Source organism: Phyllobates terribilis, unplaced genomic scaffold (assembly GCF_046119375.1).
Source record: "Phyllobates terribilis strain yellow unplaced genomic scaffold, ASM4611937v1 Scaffold_11__3_contigs__length_659146591, whole genome shotgun sequence".
NCBI lineage: Eukaryota > Metazoa > Chordata > Amphibia > Anura > Dendrobatidae > Phyllobates > Phyllobates terribilis.
Genome location: NW_027362771.1, coordinates 122,063,332 through 122,078,546, shown reverse-complemented (window position 1 = coordinate 122,078,546; position 15,215 = coordinate 122,063,332). Strand labels below are relative to the sequence as shown.

Genomic DNA, 15,215 nt, shown 5'->3' with positions numbered 1-15,215 from the left:
TTACCACATATATGGTTATTTGATTTTCTTATATAATTTGCAGCTTAAAAAATATATATATTGGTCATCAGCATATTGGGAGCACATTGAACAAATAATCATGTATATTCCAAAAAGGAAGCGTTATCCCTGGCTGGTGAAATATATGCAGATGAAAACCTTACTCCATTCCATGGTGACATTTTAAAAGAAGCGAAGGGTCATAAACATGGCAATTAAGCTATAGCATGTAGTTTATCTTCTTGCCTGCCTTGTAATTGTCAATCGATCTGAAATGACAGTGGAAAAGACCAGAACTAGCAACAGCTCATGTTTGCTGTCATGCATTTTCCTATTCCCAAGTAACACATTATAAAGTGCATACACTGTAGCTGGAAGTGGACAATACCTTGGGCAGATTAACGTCACGTATTGATCTAAGCATCAGGACATCCTCTTTCTCATTTGGTAATTTAACCTTTAGGTTTCCAGCGGCTGTTAACACTGATTTAACTGCCCTCATGCCATAATCATAGTGATGCTGGGAAGAAAGCTGAAGAAAAAAATGGGAGTTTTATTAGTAAATGTCATGGTAATGATTGGTAAGATAGAATAATTTTCCTACAGACATATGTACATCTAAAAATCAAAATAAGTAAAGGCACTAAGTGAGGCAAAGAAAAAGCCATCAACATTATGCACTTTCAAAGATTAACATATAAATGTACAGCAATGTGGAAAGGTTATAGGGTGATGCAGTGGAAAAAAATGCTGCAACGTAAGAATGCTTTAAAAACTAGAAGTGTTAATAGTTTATTTTTATCAATGAAAAAAATGCGAAGTGAATAAACAATAAAAAAAAATGTAAACCAAAACAATATGTTGAGTGACTAACTTTTGCCTTCAAAACACCATCAAAATATCAATTCTTCTAGGCACACTTGTACACAGTTTTTGAAGGCACTCGGCAGGCAGGTTGTTTCAAATATACTGGAGAAAATCCCTCTGTCTCTTCATGTAATCCCACACAGACTCAATGATGTTGGAATCAGGGCTCTATGAATGACATACCATCATTTCCAGAACTCCTTGTTCTACTTAACACTGAAGATAGTTCTTAATGACTGCCTGTTTTACTCAGCATTGAGGACAACAAGAAACAGGCAACGATGAGAACCGTAGATCCAGTGATTGACAAAGGTAACAAAATGCAGTAGATGAAAGGCATATGCTTACTAGTGTTGAGCCACCCCCGTAGTGTTCGGGTTCGGTTCGGTTCGTCGAACACCGGGATGTTCGAGGAACTGTTCGTCGAACACCGTTAAAACCAATAGCAGGCAAACAAAAACACATAGAAACACATAGAAAACACCTTCAAAGGTGTCCAAAAGCTGACAAACTGCTCAGAAGACGCTCTCTTTAAAAAAGCCGGCCGGCATTTCAGCAGCAGCATACACCGGTACCCGACAATTTAGACAAGAAGGAATAGAGCATCACACATAGATTAGATAGATAGAAACATGTCAGTCACATATATAAGAAGTACAGTGACAGTGTTGGTTACTGTACTTGTCATTTAGTGTTAAAGGATTTATTACAAAAAATATTAGTGTTTTCATGCACCGTCTCTTTAAAAAAGCCGGCCGGCAATTCAGCAGCGGTACCCGACAATTTATAACCGAAAGAATAGAGCATCACACATAGATTAGATATGTTTCTATCTGTCAGTCACATTTATAATAAGTACTGTGATAGTGTTAATTACTGTACTTGTCATTTAGTGTTAAAATAAAGGATTTATTTAAAAAAAAATTGGCGTGGGGTTCCCCGTAATTTTAGTCTCTAGCGGAGGTTAAGCAGACGGCTGGGGCAGATGTTTGAAGCCTGGGAAGGGGGTAATACCCACGGAGCTTCCCAGGCTACTAATATCAGCCCCCAGCTGAATACCTAGCCTTTTCTAGCTATTAAAATGGGGGACACTCAAAAAAATAACATGGGGTCCCCCCCTATTTTAATACCTAGCAAAGGCTAGGCAGACAGCTGGGGGCTGATATTAATAGCCCAGGAAGGGTGCCATGAATATTGGCCCCCTCCCAGGCTAGAAACACCAGCCGTCAGCCGCCCCAGAAATGGCACATCCATAGGATGCGCCAATTCTGGCAATTAGCCTCGCTCTTCCCACTGCCCTGTAGCGGTGGCAGTGGGGTAATAGGGCTGGGGTTGATGTCAGCTTATAATTCCAGCTGACATCAAGCCCAGGTGAGTAATGGAGAGACGTCTATAAGACACCCCCATTACTAACCCCATAGTCAAAGTTACAAAAAAACACAAACACCCAGAATAAAGTCCTTTAATTGAAATAAAGACACAATTCTTTATTGTTCTAAATTAAACCATACTTACCATCACGCCCATTCCAGCTGAAGCCAATGATCTCCTGCAATAAAAATAAAATAATCCTTACCTTTCCATGGTTCCCACGACAGCTTCAGCTCTGCTACATTCACATGACAGGCTGGACCGCAGCAGAACGCTGCCATCCAGCTTGCCATGCGGCAGACACTGAGAAGCGCAGGCATGCTTGCGCTCCTCAGTGTCTGGCTGTGACGGCATCCAGATGAGCCGAGTTCATGTCCAATGAACTCAGCTCACCTCATGCACGTCACTGACAGCGTGGGAAAATTCTCCTGCACATGCGGTGAGTGCAGGAGAATTTTTCCATGCTGTCAGTGACGTGCATGAGGTGAGCTCATGTCCAATGAACTCGGCTCACTTCATGCACGTCACTGACAGCGTGGGAAAATTCACAGCGCTCAGCGCTTGAGCAGGAGAATTCTCCCACGCTGGGATGGCATTGAGAAGACAGGCTGGATCACAGCTGAGCGCTGCCATCCAGCATGCCATCATTCATAGACACTGCAGAGCTCAGGCATGCTTGCGCTCTGCAGTGTCTCTGAAGGATGACAAGCTGGATGGCAGCGTTCTGCTGCGGTCCAGCCTGTCATGTGAATGTAGCAGAGCTGAAGCTGTCGTGGGAACCATGGAAAGGTAAGTATGAAGTTGCTTTATTATTTTACTTTTATTGCCGGAGATCGTTGGCTTCAGCTGGAATGGGCGTGATGGTAAGTATGGTTTAATTTAGAACAATAAAGAATTGTGTCTTTATTTCAATTAAAGGACTTTATTCTGGGTGTTTGTGTTTTTTTGTAACTTTGACTATGGGGTTAGTAATGGGGGTGTCTTATAGACGTCTCTCCATTACTAATCTGGGCTTGATGTCAGCTGGCATTATAAGCTGACATCAACCCCAGCGCTATTACCCCACTGCCACCGCTACAGGGCAGTGGGAAGAGCGAGGCTAAGTGCCAGAATTGGCGCATCCTATGGATGCGCCATTTCTGGGGCGGCTGACGGCTGGTGTTTCTAGCCTGGGAGGGGGCCAATATTCATGGCACCCTTCCTGGGCTATTAATATCAGCCTCCAGCTGTATGCTTAGCCTTTGCAAGCTATTAAAATAGGGGGGACCGCACGTCATTTTTTTGGGGGTCCCCCATTTTAATAGCTAGTGAAGGCTAGGTATTCAGCTGGGGGCTGATATTAGTAGCCTGGGAAGCTCCGTGGGTATTACCCCCTTCCCAGGCTTCAAACATCTGCCCCAGCCATCTGCTTAACCTCTGCTAGAGACTAATATTACGGGGAACCCCACGCCAATTTTTTTTTTAATAAATCCTTTATTTTAACACTAAATGACAAGTACAGTAATCAACACTATCACTGTACTTCTTATATATGTGACTGACATGTTTCTATCTATCTAATCTATGTGTGATGCTCTATTCTTTCTGTTATAAATTGTCGGGTACCGCTGCTGAATTGCCGGCCGGCTTTTTTAAAGAGACGGTGCATGAAAACACTAATATTTTTTTAATAAATCCTTTACACTAAATGACAAATACAGTAAGCAACACTATCACTGTACTTCATATATATGTGACTGACATGTTTCTATCTATCTAATCTATGTGTGATGCTCTATTCTTTCTGTTCTAAATTGTCGGGTACCGGTGTATGCCGCTGCTGAATTGCCGGCTTTTCATGTTTCACTGTGAGCACTGTTCCCATCGATTTGGGCAACCACTGTAATGCCACAACCACCATGGCTGTGGCATTACAGTGAGTGGCAGACAATCCCTGCATGATTGGTGCTCTAAATGCCAGACATGTAGGACACGCTTTTGGTGCACGAACAGTTATCGAACATAACCTCGAACAGCCAAATTTTTTGCAAATCGTTCGCGTTCGTCGAATGACTCGAACACCGCCCAAAATAGCTCGAATTTGAGATTGGAGAACAGTTCTAGTCGAACACCGCTCATCTCTAATGCTTACTTTCCTTCAAAATTGGAAGATGTTCAGCAGTGCCATCAACTCAGAACTATCATCATTCAGTGGGCCTCATACACACACCCATCTACTATTCATAGAAGTCTGGCCACAAGAGGTCTTCATGGATGACTTGTGGCCAAAAATCATATCTTCCACATAGAAATAATTGCCAAGTTGCTCAACTATGCATAAAAACATAGGAACTTGGGTGCAGGAAAATGGCATCAGGTGCGCTGGACTGATGAGTCAAAATTTTAAATATTTGGCTGCAACAGAATACAGTTTGCTGTCAAAAGGTTAGAGAGTGATACAACAATTGGTGTCTGCAGAGAACAGTGAAGCATAGTGGAGTTTGCTTGCAAGTTTGGGCTTTATTTCAATAAATGGAATTGGGAGTTTGTTCAAGATTATAAGAAATACATGCAGATACTTGTCCATTATGTAATACCATCACAATAAGCAGGACAATGAACGAAAAAAATATATATATACACAGTTCTCAGCATTAATGAGTACATCCCTTTTGAAAGTAAGATTGTAATCAATATTTTACTGAATACAAGAACAATTTCCAAAATTTTGACAAGACTGAGTTTCATAGATTATAGATTATTTTTTAACCAATAACATGAAAGTAAAGTTAATAATATAACTTGCATTACAAAATCTTCAGTTTCATACAAATTAGTTGAGGCAAAAATTAATAGACCCCCACATGAAAAGCTAGTACATCTAGTATTTAGTATTACTTATTGGGTCTTACTTTTTTTTCTTTCTTTCAAAGGCTGTGCAATTCTGTTTTCAGGTATGCTTTTGTCTGCTAAGAATGTATGAATAACTCCTTCTCAAAGTACAGTGCTACTAACTGGCCTCTCTTTTCGCTGGATGGTCTTCTGCTATTTACTTCTCTGGCACAATCCAACCTTTGCATCTCTTAAAGTAGTGGCCTGGAATGTACGTGACCTTAACTCCAAACTTTAAAAGGGTTTAGGTTCTAAATTTTGTTAAGAGGTACTCAATAAATATAATATGTCTTCAGGAAACCCAACTGACAGGTCAAAACGTTATGGCCCTGAAAAGAGACTGGATTGCTAAAGAAATTTTTGAGATCAAATAACTAAAAATTGTCATGTGTATATATATATTCACCCCTTTTGCGATGATGACCCTAAAAATTTCTGGTGCAATCAATCACCTTCATAAGTCACATTCTTAGTGAAAGGAAGTCCACCTGTGTGCAATCTAAGTGTCACGCAGTCTGTCAGTATATACACACTTTTTCTGAAAGGCTTCAGAGGCTTTTACACCATTAAGCATGAGGCACCCCTAAGCAAACAAAACCATGAAGACAAAGGAGATCGATAAACAAGTCAGGGACAAAATGAATGAGAAATCAGTGTTGAGTTATAAAAAAATATTCCAATCTCTGATGTTCCCCCAGAGCACCATCAAATCCATTATCATCAAATAGTAAGAACATGGTACCACACCAGACCTGCCAAGAGAGGGCCACGCACCAAAACTCTCAGCTCAGACAAGGAGGGTATTAATCAGAAAGGCAGCACAGAGACCAAAGGTAACCTTGAAAAAGCTGCAGAGTTCCCAAGCAAAGACTGGAGTATCTGTCCATAAGACCACAATAAGCCATACACTCCATAGAGGCGGCCTTTCTAGAAGAGTGGGCAGAAAAAAGGCTTTACTTACACGCAAAAATTGTAAGGCTTGTTTTGAGTGTGCCAAAAGACATGTAGGAGACTCGCCAAATGTATGGAGGAAGGTGCTGTGGTCAGATGAGACCAAAATTTAACTTTTTGGGCACCAAGGAAAATGCTATGTCTGGAGCCAAACCAACACAGCTCATTTCCCAAAGAACACCATCCCCACAGTACAATATGGTCGTGGCAGTATCATGCGGTGGGGATGTTTTTTGGCAGCAGGAAAAGGGAAAAATGATCTGACTCAAGGGGAAGATGGGTGGTGTGAAATTCAAGGATATTTTTGAGCAAAACCTGTTTTAGTCTCTCAGTGATTTCAGACTGAGTTGATGGTTCACCTTCCAACAAGACAAAGGCCCAAAGCATAGCGTTAAAGAAACACTCAAGTGAATTAAGAGGAAACATGTAAATGTATTGGATTGACCTAGTCAAAGCCTAGACCTTAATTCAATTGAGAATCTGAGGTCAAACTTGAAGATTGCTGTTCACCAGAGGACACCATCTAGCTTCAAAGAGCTGGAACAGTTTTGTCTTGAGGAATGGGCAAACATCCCAGTGGCAAGAGGTGAAAAGGTCATAAAGACTTATCCAAAGCAGCTTGCAGCTATAAGTGCTGAAAAGAGAGGCTCTACAAAGTACTGACTTTAGGGGGTGAATAGTTATGCACAATGAAGTTTTCAGTAATTTGTTGTTTGCTTCAAAATAAAAATAAAACCAAATGTTCAAAGTTGTAGGCATGTTCACAGTTGTAGGCTGAGACACTTCCCTTGAAAAAGGTGCCCAGCGGCACCAAAACATGCGTAAAGGGACAAGACATCTGGCGTGGAAGTAAGGCGGCTTTTATATCTTTATCTGATTATTTTGACATCATATCAATTATATATATTCTGCTGTGGGTTTATAACCTTGCAAGCATGGAGGGGGTTGTAACATTGTGGCATGGCCTTTATACTGGTTTCCACATGTAGGGTTTCATAATTGTGACTGTGTAATTTAATATTTTTCTTGGCAATTTTGCCTTAAACACTCTGTTTCACACTAATATTTTTGCGATCTAGCCATATTGGGACCACATTTGTTGAATCCAATAATTTTTCCTTTTTTTCCCTATCACCCCCCCACATAAGCACTATGCAATTGCACCTTTTCTGACCAGTATACTTCTAATGTCCATCCATTTTTGGTTGCGAGCCTAAACTGATACTTCTGTATTACTTGTAGGGACTGCCCTGTTTGTGCCTATGCTAATGAGCAGGGCTCTTTTTAGTGTGTTTTGTATAAAATCTTAGTGTATTATGCAATAAAAATATGTTTTTGTTAATTACACTATGACTCTTAGTTGCTCTGTTTAGGTTTAATTTTTTTTAATGTTCTTTACATGAACTGATGCAAACTCTCAAAAAACCTGTGAAATTCCAGGTTGTGAGGTAGAAAAACACGAAAAAGCCAAGGAGGTGAATACTTTCGCAAGCCACTGTACGTCACCCCGGTTACCAGGGTTAGGAATACCTTAGCTATATAATTGTTCCCTCTCTAACATGGAATTAGATCAGGTTGTCCATCCTCTTCCTTACTGTTTGCCCTTGAACCCTTGGCGGTCACTGTCAGGCCCTCTTCCTTCACTCAGGTACATCACCAGGGGTTTGATTGTTGAAAAAATTTGCCTCTTGGCAGATGACATTCAGATAAAAGTTGTAGACATTGGTCTTTTCCTGGCTTCCTAATAATTTTCCTAACTTCAAATAATTGACCACTTTCCTGTACAAAAGATTAGGCAGATTAAATATTTGGGCATTCAAGTTAGAGCAAACCTCGTTCAATATCAGCAACTTAACCTAGACCCACTCATGCAAACAATGGAGCAAAGGTTAAAAGCCTGGGCTTTACCGCCACTATCTGTTAGACCATGTTAATATTTTTAAAATTACCTTTCTATCAAAACTCCTCTATGTCATAATTGCACTAATTGCCTTAATATTTCACTTTCTTATTTTATGTCTCTAGACATTTTATCTCTGAAGTCATTTCTTTTTCTTACAGCAGTGCTCCTTCCCTAAACAAAGTCTATCAAGCCTACAAGATTAAAAGTCTGTACACCCTACAAGATTAAAAAGGCAGGCGTGAATTAGCTGGCCCTAGTATGTGTGACTCTTTCTTGGCAGTGAAGCTATTGTACGCAAATTAACCCTTTTACGACCTTGGGCGTACCCAGTACGTTACGGTTGGGAAGTGCTTTCTGACTTATGATGTACTGAGTACGTCATGACGATTTTTTGTGCACAGGAGGTGCGTGAGCACGATCTCGGCCGGGTGTTCAGCTAATATCACAGCTGACACCCGGCTCTCACTGCCAGTGCCAAGAGCGGTGCCCGTACCTCTCCCGGCAGTTTAACCCCCTAATTGCAGTGATCGATATCATAGTAACATAGTAACATAGTTTGTAAAGCCGAATAAAGACTTGCGTCCATCAAGTTCGACCTGTTAGTTCTGTAATTGCTAAAGTTGATCCAGAGGAGGGCAAAAACCCCAAATGATTTGGCCAATCTTCACCTGAGGAAAAATTCCCTCCCGACTCTGAAACCAGCAGTCAGAATAAATCCCTGTATCAACCTACTATTTTATTTTATTTTTAAGTATATGCTGAAATCTGCCTGGTGTCTAGAAATGCATCCAGTCCCCGCTTGTACTGGTGTAGTGAATCTGACATTACCGTCTCCTCACTCAGTGAATTCCATATTCTCACTGCTCTTACCGTAAAGAACCCCTTCCTATGCTGGTGCTGAAACCTTTTCTCTTCCAGTCTTAGTGAATGCCCTCTTGTTACCGTAATATCCCTCCTTTTGAACAAATCCTGGGCAAGATCTCTATACTGTCCCCTAACATATTTGTACACATTTATTATGTCCCCCCTCAACCTTCTCTTTTCCAGGCTAAATAGTCCTAATTTTGCCAGCCTCTCTGGGTATTGCAGTCCCTCCATTCCCTTTATTAATTTTGTTGCCCTCCTTTGTACCTTTTCAAGCTCATTTATATCCTTTCTATATATTGGGGCCCATAACTGAGCACAGTATTCCAAGTGTGGTCTGACCAGTGCTTTGTACAGTGGAAGAACAATGTTCTCATCCTTTGCAGCTATACCTCTTCTGATACATCCCATTACCCTGTTTGCCCTTACAGCAGCGGCCTGACTTTGGGCACTCCAATTTAGTTTGCTATCAATCAAGATGCCCAAGTCCTTCTCCATCTCTGAATTCCCCAATGATTTCCCATTCAGTGAGTACTGGTGACTTCCATTTTTCCTTCCCATATGTATGACCTTACATTTCTCCTCGTTAAACCTCATTTGCCATTTAATGCTCCACCTACCCAGCTTATCCAAATCCCTCTGTAGGTCTGCACTGTCCTCTTTTGTATTAATTGTTTTACATAACTTTGTGTCATCTGCAAATATTGATATTTTACTATTTATCCCGTTGACTATGTCGTTAATAAAGATATTAAATAACATTGGGCCTAGTACAGACCCCTGTGGTACCCCACTAGTGACGCTTACCCAATCTGAGTATATTCCATTTATAACCACCCTCTGCCTTCTATCCTTTAGCCAGTTAGCTACCCACTTGCAGACATTTTCCCCCAGCCCCATCATTCTCATTTTGTATACCAACCTATTATGTGGCACGCTATCGAACGCTTTTGAGAAGTCGAGATACACGACATCCACTGGTTCCCCCTGATCTACTCGAGAGCTAACCTCCTCGTAGAAGTCAATCAGGTTTGTTTGGCAGGAGCGATTCCTCATGAATCCATGTTGGTTCGGGATTAAAAGATTAATAGCATCAAGATGCTCCGTAATTGCCTCTTTAATGAAGCTTTCAAAAATTTTGCCCACAACGGACGTCAGACTCACCGGCCGATAGTTTCCGGCGTCACTTTTCGCTCCCTTTTTGAATATTGGCACTACATTCGCCTGTCGCCAATCAAGTGGTACAGACCCAGTCTCAACAGAGTCCTTAAATATAAGATATAACGGTCTGTCTATCACATTACTTAGTTCCCTTAGTACCCGTGGGTGTATGCCATCAGGTCCTGGTGATTTGTTTATTTTAATGTTACTGAGGCGTTTCTGTACCCCAGCTTGGGTTAGATTTGTCATACTTAGTGGAGGATTAAGTTTGTCACTTCTCATTTCTCCTGTTAGTTCGATTTCCTTTGTGAAAGTTGTCGAAAAAAAATTATTTAATAGATTAGCTTTATCCTCATCTTTCTCTATGATTTTGCCTTCCTCACTTTTTATCGGTCCAATTTTTATCCGATTTAATCCTTTTACTATTTATATACGTAAAGAACAGTTTGGGATTTGATCTACTTTCCCTAGCAATACGTCTCTCTGTTTCCTCCTTCGCTATTTTTATTTGTTTTTTACAGGTTCTCGTTTTTTCCTTGTAACACATTAGTGCCTCCTTACTGTTTTCCTGTTTTAATCTCTTGAATGCCTCTTTTTTGCTATTTAACGCCCCTTTTACGTTCTTGTTCAACCATATTGGTTTCCTCTTATTTCTGGCCCTTTTATTCCCATACGGTATATATCTCTTGCACTGAGTATTCAGAATTCTTTTGAAGGTTTCCCATTTACTATTCGTATTCCTTTGATTAAGAACTTTGTCCCAGTCAATAAGTTGAAGGCTTTCTTTCAGATGATCAAACTTCGCCCTCCTAAAGTTTAATGTTTTTGTTGTTCCCTTATTGATAACCCTACTGAAGGGCATTTTGAAGTCGATAATATTATGGTCGCTATTACCTAGGTGCCCCCCTATCTGTACCTCAGTTATTCTATCAGGCCTATTAGTCAATATTAAGTCCAACACGGCCTTCCCTCTCGTTGGCTCCTGCACTAGTTGGGAGAGATAATTATCCTTAATATTTGTCAAGAACCTTTTTCCTTTCTGAGATTTACAGGTTTCTGTTTCCCAGTCAATATCCGGGTAGTTGAAATCCCCCATTACAATCACTTCATTATGTTTTGCTACTTTGTCTATTTGTCCTAATAGCAGATTCTCATTCTCCTCTGTTATATTTGGTGGCTTATAGCAGACCCCAAGTAATATTTTATTATTATTTTTAGTTCCCTCTATCTCTACCCACATGGACTCGACCCCCTCTTCTCCCTCTCCTATATCTTCCCTTAGTCTGGGTTTTAGACATGACTTTACATATAAGCAGACTCCTCCGCCTTTCCCCTGTTTCCGGTCCCTTCTAAATAAACTATAATCTAATAAATTTACCGCCCAGTCGTAGCTATCGTCTAGCCAAGTCTCTGTTATACCTACGATGTCATACCTCTCCTCCGATATAAGCGCCTGCAGCTCATCCGCCTTATTGGTCAGGCTTCTTGCGTTGGTCAGCATGCAAGATAAAACTTTGGGGTTATTTAGCATCCTATTCTTCTCTAACGATCTAACTGTACTATCCCCACCCCCCTCTCCACCCTCATTATATTCACTTCTCCCCTTCCCCCTTGCTTGCCTCACATCTCACCTATTTCCTTGGTTCCCCCCCCCGTCTCTAGTTTAAAAACTCCTCCAACCTATTAGCCATCTTCTTCCCCAGCACCGCTGCACCCTCCCCATTGAGGTGCAGCCCATCCCTACGGTAGAGCCTGTAGCCGACCGCGAAGTCGGCCCAGTTCTCCATGAACCCAAACCCTTCTGCCTTGCACCAACTCTTTAGCCACTTATTCACCTCCCTAACTTCCCGTTGGCGCTCCTGTGTGGCTCACGGGATTGGTAGTATTTCTGAGAAAACTACCTTGGAGGTCCTTGCCCTAAGCTTCCTACCTAGGTCCCTGAAATCATTTTTAAAGACCCACCATCTACCACTCACTTTGTCATTGGTGCCGATGTGGACCATGACTGCTGGGTCTTCACCAGCCCCCCCCAGTAACCTGTCAACCCGATCCGCGATGTGCCGGACTCGAGCGCCAGGGAGGCAGCACACCGTTCGGCGATCCCGGTCTTTGTGACAGATTGCCCTGTCTGTCCCCCTAATAATAGAGTCACCCACTACCAGAACCTGTCTTGCCTGCCCTACACTTCCCCCCTCCCCCTCATTACTGGAGCATACACTCCCCCGGCGGTCAGAGGATCTGTCGTGCTCCAATAATGCCGGTTCTGAACCAGCCTTCCTATACTTCTTCCCTCTATCCCTCCTAACTGTTATCCAGCTTCCTGCCTGTTGAGCCTGCACTTCCCCTCTATGCTCCACCCCCAGTATTGACCCATTGAGTGTCTGCTCGGTGAGCAGCAAACTCCGTTCCATGTTGTCGATGCTCCTCAGTACCGCTATCTGAGCACTTAGATCCAGAATTTGGGCTTCCAAGTGCACGATATGCTCACATCTCTCGCAGCAGTATGGATCCTCGAGCGGTTGCTCACGGAATGCATACATTGCGCAAGATGTACACTGCACGGCTCCGGCCAAAATGGACGTCATTCTAAATATGGGATACAGTCAGTATATATATACAAGTACAAAACACAATTATTTATATATAGGTGTATGGACGGGGATCAATTAGGGATGTGCAAGTGTATCAATTAGATATCGGCGGGGGATCAGTAAAGTATGGACTTGGGATCAATTAAGTATCAAGTATGGACGGGGGAATCCGATTAGTAGGTCATGTGGATTAATTAAGTAAAAAGTAAAGTAAAGAAAGATGAAATACAGTCAGCAATTCAGTCCTAAGTCCTCCCTTCCAAACTCCCTGAATCCAAAGTCACTGAAAAACAAGTCACACACTTACTTTCGTTCGCACTTACGCTCCGGACACACGCAGCTCGTTCACACTCGCAAACTAAGAGATTTAAAGAGTTTTTTTTTTTTTCCTTTTCCAGCAATGTACCCTTCACCTCAATGCACTTCCAAAGGACTTGATGTCCAACCAGCTGCCCCTTATAAACCCTTAATTATGACCCCTTCCCCTTAATTAACCCCTTGTGAGTAAATCTACACCTCAGGATTTTAGTGCAATGTAGTTAACCCTTAAATACACAGGTAGTAAACTAAGAAACTAAAACTGTAGTGAGAAAATAGGTTTTAAAAAGCCCAATAAATCTAAACACGTAGAAAAGCACTCAGCAGGTCACAATGCAGCACTCACCGCAATTCACACAGGTATTTTCTGCAGGATTCCCAAATGCCTCTTCACTGAAAAACAAGTCACACACTTACTTTCGTTCGCACTTACGCTCCGGACACACGCAGCTCGTTCACACTCGCAAACTAAGAGATTTAAAGAGTTTTTTTTTTTTTTTTTTTCCTTTTCCAGCAATGTACCCTTCACCTCAATGCACTTCGATAAAAGCATTTAGAATGCAGGCAGAGGGAGGGGGCGATCGTTGCCATGATAACCCAATGTCCAGGTCACCAGGATTTGGCCAGCCCCTAAACCATGTCCAGAGTATGGTCTAAGGGGCTTGTGTCGGTGAAGCATTCACAGTTATAAACCATTGCACTCCTCGTGCATTGCAATGGTCTACAACAATGTCTAGGGTGCTGAAAGTCAAAGTCCCATAGTAGGACGAAGTAAAAAAGAAAGAAAAAGTAAAAATAAAATGATACAAATATTTAAAAAAAAATCTGAAAATAATAATATACACTGCTCAAAAAAATAAAGAAAAATAAAGGGAACACTCAAATAACACACCCTAGATCTGAATGAATGAAATATTCTCATTGAATACTTTGTTCTGTACAAAGTTGAATTTACTGACAACAAAATCACACAAAAATCACCAATGGAAATCAAATTTATTAACCAATGGAGGCCTGGATTTGGAGTCACCCTCAAAATTAAAGTGGAAAAACACACTACAGGCTGATCCAACTTTGATGTAATGTCCTTAAAACAAGTTAAAACGAGGCTCAGTATTGTATGCGGCCTCCACGTGCCTGTATGACCTCCCTACAATGCCTGGGCATGCTCCTGATGAGGTTGCGGATGGTCTCCTGTGGGATCTCCTCCCAGACCTCAACTAAAGCATTCGCCAACTCCTGGACAGTCTGTGGTGCAACGTGACGTTGGTGGATGGAGCGAGACATGATGTCCCAGATGTGGTCAATCGGATTCAAGTCTGAGGAACGGGCGAGCCAGTCCATAGCTTCAACCCCTTCATCTTGCAGGAACTGCTGACACACTCCAGCCACATGAGGTCTGGCATTGTCCTGAATTAGGAGGAACCCAGGGCCAACCGCACCAGCATATGGTCTCACAAGGGGTCTGAGGATCTCATCTCGGTACCTAATGGCAGTCAGGCTACCTCTGGCGAACACATGGAGGGTTGTGCGTCCCTCCAAAGAAATGCCACCCCAACCCATTACTGACCCACTGCCAAACCGGTAATTCTGAAGGATGTTGCAGGCAGCAGATCGCTCTCCAAGGAGTCTCCAGACTCTGTCACGTTTGTCGCATGTGCTCAGTGTAAACCTGCTTTCATCTGTGAAGAGCACAGGGCGCCAGTGGCAACTTTGCCAATCCTGGTGTTCTGTGGCAAATGCAAAGCATCCTGCATGGTGTTGGGCTGTGAGCACAACCCCCATCTGTGGACGTCGGGCCCTCATACCACCCTCATGGAGTTGGTTTCTAACCGTTTGTGCAGACACATGCACATTTGTGGCCTGCTGGAGGTCATTTTGTAGGGCTCTGGCAGTGCACCTCCTGTTCCTCCTTACACAAAGGCAGAGGTAGCGGTCCTGCTGCTGGGTTGTTGCCATCCTATGGCCCCCTCCACATCTCCTGGTGTACTGGCCTGTCTCCTAGTAGTGCCTCCAGCCTCTGGACACTACACTGACAGCCACAGCAAACCTTCTTTCCTCAGCTCGCATTGATGTGCCATTCTGGATGAGCTGCACTACCTGAGCAACTTCTGTGGGTTGTAGAGTCCGTCTCATGCTACCATGAGTGTGAAAGCACAACCAACATTCAAAAGTGACCAAAACATCAGCCAGAAACCATTGGTACTGAGATGTGGTCTGTGATCCCCACCTGCAGAACCACTCCTTTATTGAGTGTGTCTTGATAATTGCCAATAATTTCCATCTATTGTCTATTCCATTTGCATAACAGCATGTGA

At 42.4% G+C, this 15,215-nt stretch overlaps 1 protein-coding gene across 1 annotated transcript in view; it reads right to left on the bottom strand.

Annotated features, from left to right (window-relative positions):
- The window catches only part of LOC141165727 (dynein axonemal heavy chain 3-like), a 2,796,342-nt gene that overhangs the window by 1,582,598 nt on the left and 1,198,529 nt on the right, over positions 1-15,215 (bottom strand). The window contains exon 32 of the mRNA XM_073651577.1: positions 389-532. Coding sequence (XP_073507678.1) covers positions 389-532 — 144 coding nt within the window. The remainder of the gene's footprint in view (positions 1-388; positions 533-15,215) is intronic.